Source organism: Alligator mississippiensis, chromosome 12, assembly GCF_030867095.1.
Source record: "Alligator mississippiensis isolate rAllMis1 chromosome 12, rAllMis1, whole genome shotgun sequence".
NCBI classification, from domain to species: domain Eukaryota; kingdom Metazoa; phylum Chordata; order Crocodylia; family Alligatoridae; genus Alligator; species Alligator mississippiensis.
Genome location: NC_081835.1, coordinates 60,096,004 through 60,118,654, shown reverse-complemented (window position 1 = coordinate 60,118,654; position 22,651 = coordinate 60,096,004). Strand labels below are relative to the sequence as shown.

The following is a 22,651-nucleotide window of genomic DNA, read 5'->3' as shown; positions in this document are numbered from 1 at the left end:
CTCCAAATATGAATCTGCAGACATCCTGAAACAATAAAAAATTGTTTCTAGTCATCCAACTAGGAATGAAGACACCAGCTCTTTGAGTGTCAAGATTCATATAATTTGTTTCAGCAGGGTATTCAGATAATGTATGTGTCATTGTTGGATGCAGTGGGAGAGGCTGGGACAGGAGATGGCAGGGAAGCAGGAGATTCGGAACCAAAAGTTCGAGCCCTGTCCCCTATGTCTGAGAAGATGTTTGGACACCTCCAACACCGTGCCTGTCTCTGGGAAAATTCATCAATCATGCATGAAGAAATCGGTTGGCCTTGCCGCAGACTATCCAGCTTGGAACAGATTACATGGTAATTTCGGTACACAAATTGATTTATATAAGCCTAGGTTTGGTTTACAGGTAGATAACGAACACTAAATAAGGCAGCAATAATGTTAAAATTCCTGTGCTGTCAGTTACTTCAAATAATGAGACTTGTCCTGCCAAGCAGTGCGGCTTTGATGTGAAGACCAGAGTGCTGAGTTAGCACGTTGTAAAGGATGCTCAGCCCAGGGCAGGATGAGACCCAGCATGTGTGATTCATTACGTGGCCCAGCAACAGAATTCCCTTGTATTCTTCTGGAGATTCACTTTTTAGTGTTTCTTTCTCTTCTCTAGCAAATCTCTATTTATTTCCCCCTAGGGACCATTCTAAAAGCATCATCCCTTTACTTTGGGGTTTCAAATTAATCAGAATAAATAGCCGCCTGTGCCACTCAATTCTTAGTAGTCCTGATCCATTCTGCTTCAGGAAGATATGTCCAGCTTTACAGTCTCCCTTTGTTGCATGTCAGTCCATCTCTTTTCCACATTTTCCATTTGTGGTTTTGTTTTAGAAGCAAATGCTGCCTTTGCCCTGGGATTGTGCAGGCTGCCAGTTTGGACCACAACTTTCTCTGTCACCTTTTTTCCCTTTTTTAGATGGCAAGAAGCATCAGACTGACATGGCTGGAAACAAAACTTTCCTGATCCATGGGACAGCTACTGAAGTAATGGTTTAATTGCAAACTTCGTCATTCTTTGGGTATGGGTAAACGGTACAAAGCAGAGTTGTGTTAGAGATACCAGGATGAACCCTGAATTAAATGTGTGCTTGAAACTATAATATGAAAAAATCACGTACAGGGTTTGGAAGGCAGAATGCTCTCATTGTCCATTGGGTCCTTGAGTTCCCCCCTGGTGCTATCATCCAAGAAGTAAATTGTAGTAACCTTTGTCCAAGCAGACTAAGAATCGAGGCTCACTGAAGAACAGCAGTCAGATGGTAATCATTTTGCTTGCTGCTGGCTTTGGTTTTAAGTCTTACCAATGGGTTGAAAGTAAAAATGTCTTTACCAGTTTTCTGAAGCCTTCCAGTCTCCTGTACCTCAATTCATGTATCCATATCTTCCACCTATGCTGTACTCCAGTAGATAATCAAGATTAAATGAACACATTGTTTTGGTTCCCTTTGCCCAGGTGCTTCTCATGGTGTGACTTGTATAGGATTTGAACATATATGAAATTGTGCAGATACGATGCATCTACTGGTTACTGAAATATATTTTCCTAGCATTAGGTCAAAAATCAAATTAATCTTTGAGCAGCTAGGTTGACATGAGCAGAATTCCACTTTGGATAGATTTGGCTCAAGGTCCTTTTGTAATAAAAAAGATAGAGTTCCTGGCATCAGTGGCTAACATTTACAGAGTGAATATTTCCTTATTTGTTACCTTAGACTTGTGCTTCTATGATGAAGAAATGCAGTGTCTTTTAATTAAATAGTAACTAGCTGCATAATGATCTTTCATTTTATGCTCTCGGGCTGGAATACATAGTCCTCATTATGAATTTGTAGCAGTTGGGTGCCTTCTAATAATTAAGAATGGATATTGCTTTAAATTAAGTGTTTAGCGATTTAGGCAGAGGAAGAATAACTAGAAATATAAGCAAACAGATTCTTTTTTTTCTATTGTACATGATAGACTTGGTTTTCCTGAGCCAAATGCTGATGTGATTTGTTTTTTTTATCCCCAAATGCAAATTCCTAACTATACCTATAGTTTTAAGATTTTTTTTTCATATTCAGAGACAATAGACCAGACCTCAAGACTGCATCTTGGGTGAAAGAAATCACCAGAAATCATTGCATGTGAATCCCATGATGATGGCTATGCTGGAAATATGTGAAATAAATAGGTGCTAACAACTGAAGAACTTTTGATGTAAGATGTTATTTTTCTTAAATTTAGGACAGGATGTAAAGGGACAGTAGGTTCCTCTGGGATGATATTAAGTAAGTGGGGGGCATCCGCAATAGGTACCTGCAACATTTGCATTTTGCACTGTAAGGACAAGGGGCAGCATGTTGCTAAGTAAGAATGTTTTTCCTATCTGTTCTTATCTGACCAGCTCCATATGTGGACACTACTGTGCTGGAGCAAGAATGTCTTGTTCTTATTTTATTTAATCTCCTCAGATTACACAAACCCTCAGACTACTAATGAGTTCAGGTGTCCATTCCTGAACATCCTAAACAGGCCTGTACACTTCATTGCCTATGTACGCTGAATTGTGCAGGCAGCAGGACTCTTGCAGACAAGATGTAGGGACCAGGAGCCCAGATCATGGGACCCTCTCAGGAAATTAAGGCATGGAGGGAAAGGGGTGAGTCAAAAATCAGGGTGAGGAACCCATCTCAACCCCCTAAGATCACTGCTTCACCCCAGAGTTTCTCTGCCACAAGCCTGTGAAGTCACCGCCTCATCCTTGTGTCCAGGGACTATGTGCTGGTCATAGTAATTAGATAATGGGGAATCAGGCTCTTCTTATTGTCTGATTATCATTAAAATCAATAGCAATCTGTCCATGTATGCAGAGGACATTCAAGGGAAATTCTGGATGTGACTGGATGCAGTTTTCAAAAGTTATTTTGCCGTAGACCAAACCATGCGCAAAGCTTCATTTCACTTGGGCAATGACATGTGCTCTTCTCCTGGTCTTTATCTCCATTTTACAAAGAAAAGATACATAGTAGAGTAGAAGACATTTCTGCATTTCTGTGTGAATCATGGTTAGTGAATTTAATTAAATACATTTATGAAACACGGTATAATTTCTTTAGAGGTTGAGGAAGCAAGGAATCCTTAGCCCAAGTCTTGTACTGCATTAGTATTTGACCCTGGTTCTAAAATTACTGTGTCCCAGATTTTTTGGGAGAGTCCTAAATTTTACGACTGTGTTGCAGTGTCTGCAAGGATATCCTGAAATGACACTTTCATTTTGAGTCAGAAAAGAAACAGTTCTTGTTTGGCATCAGGTGGCATCTTGATTAGAGCCCGTCATTTTAGACTGAAATGGTATGGCCCTTGCAACTGTTTTCTGTTGCTTTCAAGGCTCCCTGTATCTCTCATAAATTAAAATGACCAGTGACATCTGCAAACACCCATACATGCTGAGACACATGAGGAGTACCGCCCACCTGCTTAAAATTTAGCACATAGGTCTATATTTTCTGCTCTCATTAGATTCATGCCCAGAGGAGCAAAACCCCTACATTCAAGAGAGAGGGAAATATAAGAAACATCCAACACCTCTAAGAAACATCCATGCACTTAGGTAACTGTAGTTGGATTAGCAAAGGAAAATGCATACCACAGGAATAAGGAAGTGACAAGGAGACGTATTGCCTGAGTAGAGTAATTTTCAGGAACTAAGGAAAACCAAAGCCAAAGCTTAGTAGAGTAATTTTCAGGATCTAGGAAAAACCAAAGCCAAAGCTTAGAAGTGTGTATGTGTGTGCGCAATACAGACTTTATATTGTTGGGCAGATAAAGGGACGGGGCAAGTTTCCAGGAAATAACCATGCTAGTCTGAGGTCAAGCAGAAGGCAGGGTAGATTTGCACCTTGTAGACTAACCAAAGTAGATATAGCACCTGAAATGACACTTTCATCCTTAATTGGGAAAAAACTGGTCCTGGCTCGGCAACAGGGCCCACCTTAGACTGGAGTGGCATAGCCCTTGCAAATCACAAGCTTTTGTCACTTTTAGGGCTCCTTTTATCCCCCATAAATTACTAGGTGTAGCAGGGTGTGTGTGTACAGGAGTGTGCATGTATTTTTTAGGGATGTGTTTGGTAGCTGTGGTGGTCTGAGAGAAAAAGAAATGCAAACCTCTAGAACTCTTGGTTCAGAAATGATACCTTTTATCATCTCTGAACCAAGAGTTCTGCATTTCTTTTCATGTAATTTTTACACACACAAAGTATATGGTATTTTGGTTAGTCCGTGAATGTTTCTCTGTATACTTGGTCATAGATGCTTTTGTTAGTGAATGTATATGTGTGTGTATGTATACATATGTGTGTGCATACATGCATGTATGTGTGGGTGCATACATATATGCAAATAAACACATTACACACGTATACATACATATAGATACATACACATCTGATGACACACAGACACTAACAAAGTATCTATAATCAAATATGCACAGAGACAAATTTATAACGCTTTGGTTAGTTTATATACTTTGCACGTTTAATAAGACTAACCAAACGTGTGCGAGAGAGAGAGTGCGACTGGTGATTTTGTTACTGGATATTTCTTACACACACACACTGGTTAGTATATAAAGTATTACTGGCTATTTCCTACACACGTGTTGCTTAGTGTGCAAGGTGTTACTGGCTATTTCTTACACACATGCATTGGTTAGTGTGTAAGGTGTTACTGGTGATTTCTTACACACATCGGTTAGTGTGTAAGGTGTTACTGGCTATTTCTTACACACACACTGGTTAGTATATAAAGTGTTACTGGCTATTTCTTACACACATCGGTTAGTGTGTAAGGTGTTACTGGCTATTTCTTACACACGCGTTGGTTAGTATGTACGGTGTAACTGGTGCTTTCTTACACACCACAACTCCCCCTACCCTCCCCGCGCATGCGCACCTCTCCCCGGCGCCGGACTCCAAGTCCCAGGCTGCCCCGCGGCGGGGCGGACGGGGGCGGCCAAGATGGCGGACGGGGTGCTGAGCCCCGGCGTGAACCTGGAGGCCTTCTCGCAGGCCATCGCGGCCATCCAGGCGCTGCGCTCCAGCGTCACGCGCGCCTTCGACTGCCTCAAGGACGGCATGCGCCACCGGGAGACGCTGGAGGGCCGCGAGAAGGGCTTCGTCTCCGCCTTCCAGGACAGCCTGCACTCCGTCAGCCGCGACCTGGGGTGAGCGGGGCGGGGCCCGGCCGGGCTGGGCCGGGGAGCTTCGTCTCCTCCAGCTCCTCCCCGTGGCAGGGGCAGGCCCCACGCTCCCTGAACCCCGTGGGAAAGGGGCACATGTGGGATGTGCAGCAGCCCCCTGTACACCCCGCTGCCCTGGGCTGGGAGTGGAGCCGACGGGCCCCAGGGAGAGCCGGCCCGTCCTGTCCCGTCCCTGGGGTGCCTGGTGTCCAGCTGGCGAGGTCTGCTGGGGGTGGGGGTTGCAGCCCCTCTGCTAAGCGACCTTCCTAAAAGCCCCTTCCCCCCCAATGGAGCGGACGTCTGGATTTGCCACGGGGGCGGCTCGTGGCATGGGGGCCACAACGTGTTAGAGGAGCCGATGTGAAAATAACCTCTTTTCTTCTTGTCGGAGTAATGTTGGCCTGTATTCGCTCTCCTTGCTGTTTGCTTCCTAGCGTAGGGCTCAGTGCTGCCAAGGGGTTGTCTATATGGGTGGTTAAGGGGCTGCTGGGATCGGTATGGAGCATTAATACCGGTAAGGGGCCGCCGGGATCAGTAGGGAGCACTAATACCGGTAAGGAGCTGCCAGGATCGATAGGGAGCATTAATACCAGTAAGGAGCCGCTAGGATTGGTAGGGAGCATTAATACTGGTAAGGAGCCGCCAGGATAGATGGGGAGTATTAATACCAATAAGGAGCCGCTGGGATCGGTAGGGAGTATTAATACTGGTAAGGAGCCGCCGGGATCGGTAGGGAGTATTAATACCGGTAAGGAGCCGCCAGGATCGGTAGGGAGTATTAATACCAATAAGGAGCCGCCGGGATTGGTAGGGAGTATTAATACCAATAAGGAGCCGCCAGGATCGGTAGGGAGTATTAATACCAATAAGGAGCCGCCGGGATCGGTAGGGAGTATTAATACCAATAAGGAGCCGCCGGGATCGGTAGGGAGTATTAATACCAATAAGGAGCCGCCGGGATCGGTAGGGAGTATTAATACCAATAAGGAGCCGCGGGATCGGTAGGGAGTATTAATACTGGTAAGGAGCCACCTGAATAGGTCCCTTCTGGTCTGTCATTTCCATAGCAAGATCCAGGTCGCAGCCTGGCCAGAGAGTCTTTGTTTGCCTTGTCGAAGGCCTGTGGTATATTTTTAAAAGGCTTTTAAGTAATCAGGTTTCTACTACGAATGTTAGGAAACTTCCCAGGCGCCTGGGGGGAAATCCAGTTCCCAACCGTGAGCAGCCAAGAACTCAATCCAGGCAAGCGGTGTTTAATTATTTCCCATCTTGGTGCCAGTTGATGTGTTGGACCCACATGCTTATATCAAGGGTGAATATAAATGGGCCACCTACCTGGCTGTGCAAGATTTGAGTTGCAGAAGAATTGGACGACTGTTCACTGCTTTGTTAAATTTCTACCCTCACTCTGATTGGTTTTCCTCTTGTCTGCACACAGGTGTGTGTGTAAAGCTGTACTTTAGAAATGGTGTAGGATGAAGATGGTGCTACTCTTCCTTCGCTAAACAAATATGGTGACAATGTAACCATTAAGCTGTTTTCAGAATTTCCCCACTTTCTTTCTTAGAGAGAGACAAAATTTGGTACAAATGCATTCCTACAACATCTTCAGTTTAAGGGGATAGGTACCTCCTTACCCAAAGCATGCACTCATTCAAGCTGTATGCGTGCAGTCAGTGTTGGCTGAGGACATGGCACTGTCAGTGCTATTGGAAGCCTTGAAAATGAAGGGCGATAACAAGCCTGAAACTGCCAAGCCCCTGTTATTTTGCTACTTCACCTTCTCTGTTTCTGGGGGAATTGACTGGTGGACATTTAAATTACAAAGAAAACAGCGGGGTTGAAAAGTGCTATGCACTTAAGTGATTTATGTACCTAATTTATGCCAATAACAGGGTTTGTTGCACTGGCATCAATAGGCAACAAATTGGGACAAGCATTAGTGAATTATGCCTTTATCTGATGTGCACATAAGTGGAGTGCAACAGAGCTCTAATCTTTTTTTCTTTGTGTTGTCATATAATTGGGTTAAATTATTTTGATCATTTATGTAGGATTGAAAAGTGAGAGAGGTGCTTTTTGGGCACGCAACAGCGTATTTTAGTTTTACAAGAAAAGAACTGGACAATCTCTTGTCTTCAGCAGGTTTGGGGAATCTTTGCATTGGTTTCAGTTGACTTTGTGCCATGTCCTGAAAGGGCTGATTTAGGACTATGTGGGTGCATCCCTACGTTCATTAATGCGCCATAATTATGATCTGTTAAGTTTAGTACCTGTGATAACGGGTACTATCTTAATGCACTGTAATGAATGCTACTGCACATTAGTGCCACTTTTTATTGTGCCACTTAATGCGTGTTAGATGAAGTCTATTGCTCACTAGCATGCTTTTTGCATGACACGCTAATGCACAGTAGAATTAATCTAATGCAGTTTTAGCATCTCGTGTAGACGTGGCTAGTGTTGCAGGTACAAGCACGCGTACTGCGATGAATAGTCCTGTTTATTTTAGTGTTAGTAACGAGGCTGTGGTAAGTGGTGAAAAAGAATGAAGTGGCAGTGGGAAAATTGTTTGGATCCCTTTACAAGTTAATGTCCTGATTTCTGGCATACATGTTGATAAACTTCATCAAATATCCATTAAGCTTGGAATTTTATTTCTATTTTGATGTAATGCCTAAAAAGTGAGATGGCGCATCATAGATATTTGTGAAATCAGATTCCTGTCCCAAAGCACTACCTGAAGACAAGGCTAGACTTCAGACAAGAAGGATGCAAAAATATTATTTCCTCCTCCTTGTACTTTCCATTTTAATTTGGTTGTTCCTGAATATGATGTTCTTTGCTTGAGCCTGCATCTGTGGAGACTGTGTGTGGCTCTTTCTCTGATAGGAGTTCGTGTTCTTAACAGCAGCATTCCTTGGTGTAGTCAGACACGGTCTAGACATGCCTCCCCCTGATACAGATCAGGAAGTGTGTACGATGCTTTTGAAAATATAGGATGCTTCCTTGCCCTGAGAACTTATAGTCTGCACATCTGATTTGTGCAGTAGTACATTCTACTGGTTTGGCTACGTTTGGCCCTTAATTATGAGCTCAATTTAATAAAGTAAAAGACTTTTACTTTCCTAGGCCTTAATTTAAAAAGCGTGGGTTCTTGAGAGAAACCAGTTCTCTTGTCTGCAGGTGAATACTGTAACAGTTGCAATCAGTGGAGGTGCTTAAGTTGGAGTCCTGCTAATTCAGAAGGCAGGTGCTGTTTAAGAGTATCTCTGGGAACTGTCCAGGGCCTTGGTCACAAATATCCTGCATCTGTTGATCTACAGGGCCTGTTACAAAGCCAGTACCCATGTTTCTAGGGAGGAGGAAGCACAATGAAGCAATGTATTGGCAGGATAAAGTATTTTTTAACTCCTTGTTTAACACCAACAATTAAACATTTGTTAAGCTGCATTGAGCTTTGGGCAGGCACTTTTAAAATTTTATGTCTAAATCGAAGTTGAGTTTAAAAGAAATCAGTACAGGTAGATCTTATTGGAGTAAGACATGGTCCTTACACCTCCTGCGTGTGTGTATCTGCACATCTAAAATGACAGCTGTCACTGATTTTCCGGGATAGTCCCAGATTTCATGGTTGTACCCTGCTGTCCTGAAGAACTGCCCAAAACGTGACTTTGGCCCTCATGTGAAAAATTGGTGTCAGATCAGCATCAGACATTGTGCTAACTGGGGCCAGACTTCTCAAACTATACAGTTGCGTGGCCTCCACAACAGAGTTAGTGGCCTTCATTGCTACTAATTGCTGTCTGTGGACTAGTTCTAGATCTTGCTCCCTGAATGTTGATAGCTTTATACAGGACTGACACAAAAAGGTGGTATTTTCTTTCTTCCACTTCTAGTGAGCTGGAACGTCTGAGCAATCTGGTTGGCAAACCATCTGAGAACCATCCTCTTCATAATAGTGGATTGTTGAGCCTAGATCCCGTACAGGACAAAACTCCTCTCTACAGTCAACTGCTTCAGGCCTACAAATGGTCAAACAAGGTAAAAAGAATGTGTATTACAATGCTGAAATAATGACTTGATATCTAGCTAAGATTAGTGTTTGGCGTACGGTGCGCATAATATTCGATTTGCCCTTTAGGCACATCTCTGTGTCCAGGCTGCAGAACTTGCTATAAAATTGTGGAGCAGAATTTAAGCTGTAATTTTCTGAATGTCAAGTCATGTTCTAATATTATCTTCTGTTTGTCTTCACATTTCTCCAACGGAGTCTTAACTGTGAAACACATTAATATCTTGAGTATTGTCTCTTTCACTGCATGTTATTTTAGTGCAGACATCCAACAAATAAATGCCTGTCTGCTCTCAGCCACAACATTTCCTACTGCATCTAAGGGCAGTGAAATGCAGAGGTAGGGTCAGGAGTTGAAGGACCCTCCAAACCTGCTTGCGAAAGAGAGATGGGACGAGATGCATTGCCTTCCCTGTTGTTAAAAACTTTAGCTGCTTCCCATGCCTTTCCATGTGTCATCATCATCCCCTGTCTTGTAGCTGAAACCATTTATTTCCTGTCTTTCTGATGACTTTCCCAGTATAGGCCTGCTTTATAAAAAATCATTGGCACAGCCAGTATCTCTGGACTATATAAATTAAAGTGAATTCAGAGTAAACACCACAAAGAATACTGTGCAGAGCATAATGTTAACTTTCATTTTTGAATTTGAGCCAATTTAACTGCAACTGCTATGGGAGTTTTGGTCTACTTTAGAACTCAATGTCAATTTAAAAATATGATTATTCACCTGGCCCCCTTTCAATGCCCTTCAGGCCCCCTAGAAAAAAATGAATGGTTTCTGTGTAAAATTTAGTTATGATCAGAAGTTCAGTTTCTATAACTAACTCTCCTCCTTTAGTGTATTTAGAGACTTAAATTGAGCATATACTCTGCTCTGAGTACAGCCCATGCAGGTTGTAGTGGATTAAAACTTGTGTCTTTTCTGCAGTGAAAGGGAAGAAAAATTAAGCAACACAAGTTCACTCCTGACACCACAATACTTCAGCTTTGCTTCTGTCCTTTTGGATTTTTCAAGCATATGCTGACAGGCAGCTTTGTTTGTTTGTTGCCTTGTTTGAAACAACCATGTTGAGCTAATACAACTAGGAAATGAGTTAATTTACGACATGTTCTTTATCGCTAGCAAGAGGCTCTGCAGTTGGAACTTAATGACTGCTTATCATGTACAAGACAGGGCAGGGTCCTTCTCTTTCACATCACTGTACAGATTCTGTTGTACAAAACAGGAGTGAAAAATAGCAAAAATTATTCTGGTCAGTGACATAAACAGATAGATGTTGCGATTGAAGAATATTTCCTGTGATGCATGAGCAAGACCATCTTTCAAACTCCAGAATGACTTTGGAAGTCCATCTTTATTTGAAAGCTGATCTGGCATTATTGAGATCCATACACAGAATCTCACAATGCCTTTGTTACAGCCCTTTTTGAAACGGTACATGTCTGTTAACATTTTGGTGGCAACTGGTACTTAGCAGTAAGATACTTTATTTGGGGGAGGAACAGGAGGGCAGGGATTTTTTTTCAGTAGACACATGCTATACAGATCCAGCCGATTAGCAGCACTGCTCATTTTCACTTTGTTTCCTGCCAATAGTTTTAAATCAGATTCTAGGAAGGAAAACAATTTATATATGTATATATTGATATATATGTTCTTGGAAAGTAGCATAGAAACTTTATACTTAGGCACAAATATTTCTGACTACATGCTTAGTTCTTTATGGATTTAGTTATTTCTTTAGAGAATGAAATCAATTTAATTACATGACTTGTAACAACACTTTAAAATATAAACTGTCACAAGAGCTACGCAGAGCTGTTGTGCTGTTTTTTTTGTTGTAGCCTCTGCTCTGTTTGGAAAGCGTGAGGCTTCAGTATTCTCTGCATGTACAGAGCCATTTAATTCTAGGGGGAAAATAGTGTTTGTTTTTCTCCTCTGTTGCCTTTGCTACCTGACAAAGTGGAATAAGTCGATGAAGTTTGATTTAGGTAAATACAGGCTACACAGTGCATTGGTAAACTCCTTCCTTGGATTTCTAGTAATCAGCAGTGACTTCCTGCTGTGCTTTCAGCACTTGGCAGTGGTGCAGAGATCACTTTAATGCAAACACCTGTGGGATGGCTTTTGCTGTCCTCTGGCTTTGGTAGTAGCAGATTCCAGTGGCACTCCAGCAAGAAGCTGCTGCTAAACATGTTCTCTGAATAAATGTAATAAGTATTCCTTTCAGATATATATTTTTTTGTTTGACTACCTCCTCTCTCTACTATAGGTGCTCTCTGTTTTCTGCTGCTTGGAAGGAAATTGGGTAGCGGCAATGTGTCAGTGCCCTTTTTGCCAGTCTGCATTTCATTTTTAATTTGTGACCCCTTTGTGGCTGGCTTGTATTTTTGATGAGCTGAGATTCCCGTGCCCCCCTGTCTGTGATTGCTCATGCATTACTGATTGTATGAATAGCCACCTGGCTCCTAGCGGAGGATGTAGAGGGGATGGGAGGGGAGTGAGGTTGGCTAAAATAGGATTTCAGCTGACAGTTATGAAGGAAAAAAGAAAGCACTCATTTGAGGCTTCTGCTATTGCGTGGTTCCACACACACCTGGTTAACCATTAAACCATAGGACTTTAGATAGGACACTAACTGGTAGTGTAGAAAAGAGCAAGAAGAAGGGAGCTGCCTTGGAATATGAAAATGATGTGAATATACTTCATCTTAAGATGTTTTAAGTAGCTTTGCAGCATGTTATAGTTTTGGCTGTATTTGAAAGTGCAGGTCCTACTGCTAAAGGGAGATTTATAAGTACTGCTTTTTTTTAAAATAACCTACTTACTTTCTGTGTTCAAATATTCATTCAAAGGTTTTGGTTACTCCTTAGATTAGGACTTTTGGCTCTCAACCTTTTCTAGACTCAAGGCATCCCTCGGAAAATGCCAGTTAGTTTTTGCTTGTGTTATGACTGTGGGAAGTAATAGAGCAATTCTTCTGATGCAAATAACTTGGAGCGCAACAGGCCAAAAGGTTTTTGACACGATGGATTCCTATTTGAAATTCCTGGGTTTGTCTTGTGAATCATGTTCAAGTGTTTGCACATCTAACTGTGCTAATGTTGAACAGCACCCTGTGGTACCATTAAAAGCATCTCGCCGCACCCTAGGGTGCCATGGCACCTTGGTTGAGAATCACTGGTCCAAAGACACTTGTTAGAATTTTTTTCTATTAAGTATGTGCTGTAGTCCGCCAAGGTAGTTCAAGCCATAGGGAGCTTGTGAAATGAACCGCCTTAAAGCACCGTATTATATATATCTTTTTTTAATCAGTCTGTTTTTGCAGTTTATGAACATAAAGAAAATAATTTCTACCTCTCTACTGTTGTTTCTTTCCCCAGCAAAGTGTGTTCTTAAAATAGGAGACCTATGGCACTGCTGTGATTTCCAGTTTGGACCAGTGTTAGATTCTGGTTCTTGTGACTTGTGAGACTTTAAAATGGGCAGTGGTTCTTCAGATGAGTCATTCTATCTTGGTGTTGGGCCAAGATTTAATATATAGCAACTCTCGAAATTGGAATTTATGTAAATTTTGATTGCTGTGCATGCTGGACACCGGGGGGTGAGCTATTTGAAGTGAAATAGCAATACTATGATTAGAAGAAGGTCTTATTTTATAGACCTAATTAGAAAATTCTTTCTTGAGAATCTGCAGAGCAACACAGGAGATAAAGGACTCCCTTGACAATTTTAACCTTGCTTTATCCACCGAGTGTAAATGTGTGTGAGCTGTGATTAATGCATATTCTGTGGAGGACCACATTTCAAATGGCAATTACTGTCCTAAGGCTTTGGCCTAGGGCCATGCAGATAGATTATACTTAATAACTATGGTTTCAGAGAGAGTTTTTTTCTCAAAAACTTACTTATGAACCGCAAAACCAGTTCTTTCTGGACTTGGATAACTAAGACTTGCCTGATTCAAGGATATGGCGGAGTGCAATCGCTAAAACTTTCCCTACAGAAGGTTCTTCTGGCAGCTCTCATTATTTATTAACACCTGCTATCTTGATATTTACTTACTGAAGTTTATCCACTGGTTTTGCAGGCTGTAAAATTGTCCACGTAATAGAAACAGCTGTTTGGGAGCACAAAACAGCTTGTCAAATGTATTAATTACCCACACATACAGCTGCGAAGGAACTTTACTTTTACAGGTGTTGTCTGACAGAGCTTACAAGCTTTAGTTGGTATAAACATAAGTCGAGGAAGGACTAAGTGGTTTTGCATCCACTTTGGTTAAATGAGATCTTGCTGTAAGTACTGGGAAAAGTCATATGTATAAATTGGGTTAATTGCTGGTTGTAGAGCACTTGGAGACTTGTAATGTCTCCATTATTTAGTATTTAAGTCTAATTTATATAATGATTTCATTTTCATTTATTTAAGAATAGAAACCAAGTTCCTAATTACAACTGAAATATTATTTCCCAAATGGGCCCTCATGTACATTCTAATGTAATATTGGAGATGGATGTTGGATAACAAGAAAACAATGAGCTATTTTCCTGTAGGAGAAGCGCTGATTGGATCTAAGTATTGTTGGTAAAATAGGGAGCTCCTTGGAGCCAGAAGATAATCTTTTAATTCTCATTGAGCTCTTCTGCTAATGATATAATACAGCATTTCCTGTTTCAGTAATTGTGTGCATCTGAGCAATTGCATTTTTGTACTTTGCTTGGTCTTTCAAACAGTTTAGCAATTTAAGGTTACAATAAAGTTGGTTAGGGGCCTGACGTGTGTTTGTGGCCCGATTTTTCTTTTGTTATTTAGCATTTGACCTGCTGGATGACATTTAGTTATTTTCTTGTTATCTGTGCATTTTCTGCATTATGTGAGAACTCACAGAAAGGTATTATGGGAGATAATCCCTCAATTATACATTTGACTTGAGGAGTTGGTCAAAAGTCACTCATTAAATTAGACTGAAATACTGCCCAATACTGATTATTTTGTGTCTTATGTGTTTTCTGTACAAAAATATTAAAATTACATTAATTTACCCAAGGCGGGCACTCAAAAGTTAGCAAATGCTAGAATGAGAGTTGCCCGTGCAATATTAACGCATCGATTAAAAAGTGGTATTCTGGGGTGGCTTAATTGATCAGTCCAGTTTTTGTCTTTAGCACCATTGCCTTGTTCATGGTGTAAGATGCAGGATGCTCAGATTGAAGCGACTCTCTTAATACTCAGTTCTGTCCATTTATTGTGTAATTGCATACTTTATTTACTCCGTGCCAGCCAAATGCTGCGCTGCATATGCAATGTCTTCATGGCCTTTTCCACTGTGTTAGGCGTTGTAGTACCGAAGTCTCTCAAACATTAATGGATTTTCCTATACAACATTCCTCTGAAGTAGGGTTGAAGTACATGTAGAGTACTGAGGAACAGTGAGATTTCTGCACCAAATGCTACAAAAGTGTTTGCTTCTGACTAGATTAATTTATGTTCAGAAGCTGAGAACACCTGCAGCTTCCATGGACTTTAGGAGGAATCGAGTGCTCAGCACTCCTTCCTAACCTCTCTCTCTCTTTTTCAGGCACCTCAAATTAACTATCCAGAAAATGAATAATTAGTAGCCATCACTGTAATTCTTTATGTAAGTGACTTATCTGACATTGTCCCATGATAGAACCGGTAGTGGAGCTAGGTTTTCTTGTATTTCAGGCTCCTTCCTTAACCGTACCACCGTACATCTCTCTCCTAATTATTGAGCACTTCTCATTTCCTGCTGCAAATGAGTCCAGTGGCCTATGGGTAACAGCACCGTTCACTAAGACATCTTGACTTGCTTGCTGTCTGATGTACGCACAGAGTGAGGCAGAGGGCTTACAGAAAAAAGTGGGTCACTGCGCAATTAAAATTGGTATTGTAATTCATACACAAAATGATATTGGATACAGGACTTCTAGGGCTAATTTAATTTTTAATCTGTGAAAGCTTGTGATAGACTGTCCATCCTGCCAACTGTAGCAATGTTTGAGCTTGGAATAAATGACCTCTGAGCCCTCGAGATGTACCTAATTCTTTGAATTGGATACAACTTTTGTTCTGTTGTCTGCTGCTTCTGTGAGGTTATTGCTTGTACTGTATACTCATCTGTTCTCTTTGCCCTTGGTGTGTCATTTTTTGTGCCCTAGCCCTGTGCATGCCCGAGGCAATGTGTGTTAAGGTGTTCTTGTTGATTCCTGTGCAAGGGTAAATGTACAGCAAGTCCATAAGGGTAGGTGCCCAGTTTTTATAGGACAAACGCTTCTTATCTTACAGGGACACTTTGAGGTACCTACTGCTCAAGATTTGACCTCTCTGAAGCCAATAATCTGTTAGGGAACTTTGCTGTTTTATTTGAAATTAATGTTAAAGGGCGCTGTCATTAAGTGATTCCCAGCAACTGCTTTTCTTGCTCTATGGAAGGAATGATATGGCTGCCCTTCAGCAGCAGTGAACTTAAGCATAGTTCCTAAGCGGTTAAAATTAATCTTGCCATTAACAAAATTCCTATTGCACAAACCAAATGAAGGCCTTGTACAGTAGGAACTTTTTTCTTCCCTAGCAATGAATGGGAACACATGTTCAAGTTAGTTTTTCCAACTTTCTGTAGGCATTCAGTAGTACAAAATGTATTTAAATGCTGTCGTATTCAAGAGGAAAGTTACTTAATGTATGTCTGTCAATTTTAATTGTAAAGATATTTCACTATTTTGTACTGTTTACATGGAGCTTTCTCTGTTTAGCTCAGTGACACTTGCAAATTTCATTCTTGCATGTACACGTGTATATGGTGGAGTGGGTAGGTTGTATGTCGGTGGTAGTAGTTTTGCTTAGAATAGGGTCAAGATGATATTAAAAAGGGCTGCTGATGTAACTAAATAATTAGAGACTTCAAATCAGGTATCCTCACTCGTTTGTTGACAGGTTATATGCTTTGGAGGAAATTAACTGCTTGGTTTACCTGTCTGTATAAAGGGGAGAGAAGTCTTGCAGACTTTAGTAGTAATGACTAAGCCTTACGAATGCTTAAATGAGGAATGGTATACAAGTACAAAGTTTTATGAATTCACTTTTTTAAACCCTAGATGTGCTAATCCAGAGTGTAGAGGTAAATGCAACAAGGGAGAAAATGTAGCTGTCATCTATTTGTTGGGCCCAAGAGAGTTAATATGTTTGCTTTTAAATCAGTTGCTTCTTAGTGTTATTTTATCCATCTTTCACAGAAATTCAGAAATCTGGCTTTTAAGTGAATTACCATTAATGGAGTTAAAATGATTTTCTTACACTTAAGAAACAAGAGATTACATATTCCTTCTTTGTTTATTAAATTACTGTGATAGGTTTCTTGATCAATTATTTGTGCAATTTCTTTGTTGTAGGCCTCAAAAATGAAATCAATAGAGACTTGTAGAGAAATTCCAGACTTGTTAGACTGCCCTTGGTTGCTTGGTATTGATTAGACACAAATATTGGGTTTAACGGCAATAAAATGCCATTAAATGTTAACCGTAATAGGAGAGGAACATTGTTGAAGTAATTTTTTCATCTTGATTGTAAAGTGAAGCACTCATTCCAAGGAACATTAATTTTAATTGCTGGATGCGCTCAAACATTTTGAATTTAATGCGGTTTTACAGTAGCATGGACAATGTAACTGAATTATCATGTTGGCAGTTCCTTGGAAATTTAGGCAGATGGCCAAGATCTTGTCCTTTAGGGACTTTATCCTATAAAAATGCAGTGTTGTAATATTTTGATATGCTGTTGCAGGGGAATCCAGCTTTTTTGCTGAGAGTCATTCATTCAAATGGGGAAAAGATTTTTCCTTTCAAGCCTATCATAATATCAGCTGGATGATGCATGTGTGTGGTGCATTGAGAAAAAACTGTTGTGATAGCTTGACCATCTAGTAGCCAACTGCTGAAGCCAAGTGCTTTTGAAGGTTACTCTTGAGGACCTGCATTTGCTGGTTTAAGTAGTAATGGTCACGTCACAAGTAGGATTTAGGACCTTGGTGTACTTTGAGCAGGAGGGATGGTTTAGAGAAGAGCTTGTTACTGGAAAAGAGTTGACATGATCGAAACTTAAGGCTTGTCTGCCAGCAGGAAGCTACTGCAAACCCCCCCCCCCCCCGGTAGAGTTTGAATTAAAATGCAGTGAGTATTCAGCTTTAGCACCCTGTTGGGATGTTTTTATTCGATACTAGCAGTGCCTTTTAGCAGTTTAGTTTAATTTCCTTCCACAGCGTGGAGTTTATCCATGCAGGGAAGCTAGAATATAATAGCCCAGCACAACTGCTGCAAAGGAGTTGTTCCTCTAGTGTTGTTTTCTTGTGTTGGCAGGTCCTTGGAATGGATAGTGCACTCACTGGAGAAGCAGGTGACAGTAACGGCAGTAGAAGTTAAAGCACATGGTGTGGCTTTGTGCTAAGGGCACAAAATTAGGAGCTGGGGCACTTGGATTCTCTTCCTGACTACCATATTATTTTTCCTTGCAATCTTGAGCAACTTGCTTCATTTTTCTCTGCCTCCAGTTTTGTTATGTATAAATAATACTTAACCTCCTTCCCGGGAGAGTTTTGGGTCTGTATGTGTGTCAAGTGCATTGAAAGCCTTGGATAGAAACCCTGTATAGATGCCAGGTACTGTCTAGGTGGTCACTAATGTTCATTTGGCTGGCAGCCTGAAACAATGCCCTTTTTTATATTAATAATATTTTGGTCCTACTGGGAAGCATGGAAGGAAGGCCATACAAATGTTTATACCTGGGGATGATTTGGGGATGTGCATGAGGAGGACAAAGAAACTTCCTGGAGAGTCACCATGTTTTCAAAGGCTAGCTAAAAGCAGGAGGAAACTATATTAAAGAAGACTACTGTGATGATCATCCAGAAGAACAGCAGAAGTTGCCAGCTGCTGTGTACAGTGCAATATTTATTAGTCTTTAACTTTTTTTTTTTTTAAATCCCACTGGGTAGTTGAGGAGTAGAGAGGCAAATAGAGTAGAAAAATGATGCCAGTTATGGTCATCGTTTCTTTGGGAAGGGGTATTTTCTAGTGGGTTGCTCAGGAGACCTACATATTAGGACTTCTGGTATCTGTTCTTCATTCTACCATTGACTCGCTGTATTGTAGACAGCAACCAACTTTTGTCCTGCAAATCTTTACCTGCCTTCTTCATTGGGATCAAGGCTGAATTGATCTATGTGAAGCCCTCTGGGACATTCAACAGAGAGGTGTATATGAGTACAAAATATTGTCGCTTTTGGCATCTGGTAGTAATTAAAGCAAAAGGGAGTATATGTTTCAGAGGGTAGGATAGGCAGTGGCTATGCTTGAAAAGAGCAGGGACGTGTTTCTGCTCAGCAGGACAGTGTATTCAGCTGGAGATTCCTAGCAGGAGAAAAGTCTCAAAAAGCAGAAGCTGCTTCTTAAATGAACCTTTTCTCATTGAATGTTGGGGAACAGTATGGTTCAGATTAGAGCTGGCCAACTGTTGGCCTGCAGGCAAATCTGCCCCATTAGGTTAATGTGTGGCACTTGGGCTCCTACCTGGCCACTCCCGCTTCCATTGCTCAGGCTGGCAGCACAGTGGGGTGAGTTTGCTGCTTGCCCAGCAGTGCCAATCGGAGAAGCTTGGGTGGGAGGCTTATGGTATTCATGCAGCATTAGTGGGTGAGGATTGTCTGTGCATTGGTGGGAACAGTGGGGATGACAAAGTGGGGCGGGGGGACTGTGGAAGCAAGGAGGGGGCTCGCACAATACTTGTGGGTGGATTGCCTGCGTGGTGGTAGGTAGCAGCAGGGGGCTTGCATGGCAAGTTTGTAGGGGCTCACACTGCTCATGGCAGGGTTTCAGGGAGCCTGCATGGTCACTGCAGCGCACAGCCTATGTGGTGGGCAGCCCTCAGCTGCTCTGAAGTTGGCCAGCCCTGCTTCAGAGCATTGGTTAATATTTGCTTCATTTATACTTGCTAAACATGTGACCTGCTATAAATACTTTGGTTCTTTTTACTGAAAAGTAGGAACCATCTCTGCAAGGTTTCATTAGCCAGTTATTTTTGGGATTGTCTGCTAGAGGAACCACCTGTGTTGTAATGTTTAAGCAACAATAAGTGTTAGTTAATGGTAGCTGTAACACAGGGTTGCCGTGCCTTCCTGGGGTTTATTTTAACATTAAGGTTTGTGTATCCTCTAATGGTGAGTATAATGTATTCTGGGTAATAAATGCTATTGTTGCAGCTCAGTAGACGCCTTGATGTCCCACAGATACCATGCTTTTGTTACGTGAGCACCACTGTGCTTTTTTCTTTGCGCGCAGGAACCTGTCGGTTCATATTTTGTGTTCTCTAAGATGCTGTCTCAGAGCTGACTGCAGGGGGACCTTAAGACCAGTGACTTTTTGGTCCTTGCCAGTAGACTTGCTCTTTGATTCATTTAATATATCTAATCTAACTATCCAGTATCAACCTGAGAAGATAATTACCACAAATTATCTTTTAAACTGGAGGCAGTCTCTCAGCTAAGCACCATGCTGATTCTTTACAGATGCTCTGTAGTAGTTATTCAGTGGATTTTTTTAAAAATTTGTGTGTACTGTGGGAGAGAATATTATGGCAACAACACTGGTTTAGAAATGAATGTTATGGCATCTTGTAGAATGTGCTCGAGAAGAACTCCAATACAGCGTTTGTAAGAATGTCGTGTTGAACGTTTGAATTCGAGAGAGAGAGGTATTTTTATTTGTTTAAAATGCCATTTTAAAAAATGCCTTTAGCCATGCATATGAGTAATGTTTGCAGTTACATTACAGGATTTAATATTTATAAGGGATGCGAATGCTCATGTTTCAGGAAAATAAAATAATCACAAGCCGCCTTGGAACGAGGAAGGATCTTCCTCTGTGGACTGGTCATTCACGGTGAGGTTTCTTGTACTTTCCTCTGAATTTCCTGATATCAGCAACTTTTGGAGACAGGATGCCAAATTGGATGCATCACTGGTCTGATCCAATATGACAGTTCCTATTTTCTTTTTCTGTTTGTTGAAGGTGGAAGGTTTCTTCCTTGAACTAGAAAAGTACAAAGCAGGGAAGTGATGGGGCATTATTTCCTGTTTGCTTTTGGTTACCATTGCAGGCTCAGGTTCTTAGGGCTGATTGTAATAACTGAACCAACCAGCACTTCATCGTTGTCATTTGTTCCCTGTCCCTAAAACAAATCGCCTTTGCTCCTCTCTCTAATTTTCCTTTTAATTTCATCATTATCCTTTCTCTTTCTGCTTCCCTCTTCCCCCGTTATGCTTTTGGAGTTTGTATTATTTGTTTCTAGTTGATTCTTCCCCTTTTTATTTGAGTCTTTTTAATCCTCTGTTTTTTTGAGATGGAGGGGGCATGTGGTGGGATTTCTTTAAGGTTCCAGCTTTATTCCCCAGCCAAGGCAAGAGACAGTTGCCGTTGGCTGAAGAAGGCTGGGCAGGCATTCCTGTGGGGACCATAATACTGGGCCTTACGTAGTTGCTGTTGAGTAGTGAGGCCCATGGAGGGCCAAGTATGCTGCCTTTTCAGCATACTCCATTCTTGTTAGTCTGAGGAGCAAAGACCCATGCTTAATCCTGACCGGTAATCTGCTGCCATGAGCTCATCCTGTCTGTCCTGTGCTTAGCATCTTCCTCATCTCCATATTTTTCTTCCTTTCCTTCTGTCTGACTTCAGACTAACCTGGCTAACTACCTCTCTCTACTCAGGACTGTGGAAACTCTCCCCTGTCAACATTAGAGGATCCTGCTTGGGCAGATGACTCCAAAGTACTGCCCTCAAGAACCCAGCAAAATGATCATTGTTATTTTGCTCCTGCTAGCAACACCCTTGAGGTGAGGGGTTGGTGGGATTTGTGTTACAAAATTGCCTTGCTGTGCCAGATTTAGACCCTTGCACTGGTCAGTTGATATACATCTGCCTTTCTTGGTAAATTAAACTTGGTCTTATATTTGGGTAAGAAAATGGTGAAGACAAACAATTCTGTCATGTTAAAGATTCAAGAGAATTATCCAGGAATCCTTGACTTATGCCCCTGCCCCCCTTTTACTTTTAAACATCTATTCCCTCCCCCACCAAGTGAATAACATTAATAATGCTCAGTAAGGCACTCTAGGCAAAAGCAGTGCTATGTCTGTACAAGGAAGAAGGACTTTTTTTAAAAATTCTGATCCCTTAAAATAATTCATATAAAATTTGAGGCTGCCAATGAACAGTATACATTGCTTATGCATTTGTTGTTTTATTGCTGTGCCCTGTGTTTCTCAAATGTTACAGTATTTTTTCAGGGCTGTGATTAAGAGTGCCATAAGCCTTACCATTTCACTTTCTCTAATTATGAAAAGTGATACATCAATATACGCTGCATTATAAATCATAGCCACCTTGTCAGCCACTGAAGATTATTGAATGCTTTGAAACACCTTTATTTTCTAATGAGCGTTGTTTACGTGCTTCTGATAAGTATTAATGTCCTAGCTATTATCCCACGTCAGGGGGGATATGATTGATGTTGCTCTATTCCCATCAGAACACTTCTGTCCACTCCCTTTTACTCACTTTTGCTCCCTTTCTCCTTCAGCTGGGGCCCTGTGTGGCTGGCTAAATTTTGCCATCTGCAAGTTAGCACCCACTCTTCCATTCTCTCTCCACTGGAACTTTGCACAGTGCAGTGCTCTTGTGAAGTTGGTTAACACACCTTTAAATTTGTGTCTTATTAAAACCAAATTTTGAGCTAAGCTGTGCACGGTTACAGAACCATGTGGTGCAAGTTGTGCCTTGATCATCCTTGTATCCTAGAGCAGAAGAAAATTAATTTATAGCAATTGACAAATGTAGCAAACTGAAAATGGAATCTCCCTTGAGCACACGGGACTTTGCAGAAGCCCCCTTGCATCTTTAGTGTAGCACAAAAAAAGTCTCTCTGTGGGAGTAATAAAAAGCAAAACCAAAAAGTAAAAACCCAGCTTTTTTGAGCAGAAGTGTTGGCTTGAAACATGTTGCTTTTGTGCTACCATAAACACTTTTATGGCAACACAAAGGCCAAGAAAGCAGAACTCAGTTCCCGTGTTGTACCACAGCAGCTCCAGATTTGTGCCATTTTCTGGCGGCAGATGTCTTCTAGGTTTCTGGCAGTAGAGTGTGGTCAGCCTGCAATTGCTGATGCTCTCCGGTCTCCCCTGGCAGCCACTTCTGGGGCTTTAGGGGCTCCATCCTCCATACCCTGGGAATTCCCATTTG

General features: G+C 41.5%; 1 protein-coding gene across 1 annotated transcript in view; it reads left to right on the top strand.

Moving 5' to 3' along the window:
* The first annotated feature begins 5,013 nt into the window (after positions 1-5,013).
* The window catches only part of MED27 (mediator complex subunit 27), a 145,985-nt gene continuing 128,347 nt past the window's right edge, over positions 5,014-22,651 (top strand). Inside the window, exons 1-2 of the mRNA XM_014603826.3 lie at positions 5,014-5,250; positions 9,165-9,309. Coding sequence (XP_014459312.1) covers positions 5,045-5,250; positions 9,165-9,309 — 351 coding nt within the window. The 5' untranslated portion in view covers positions 5,014-5,044. The remainder of the gene's footprint in view (positions 5,251-9,164; positions 9,310-22,651) is intronic.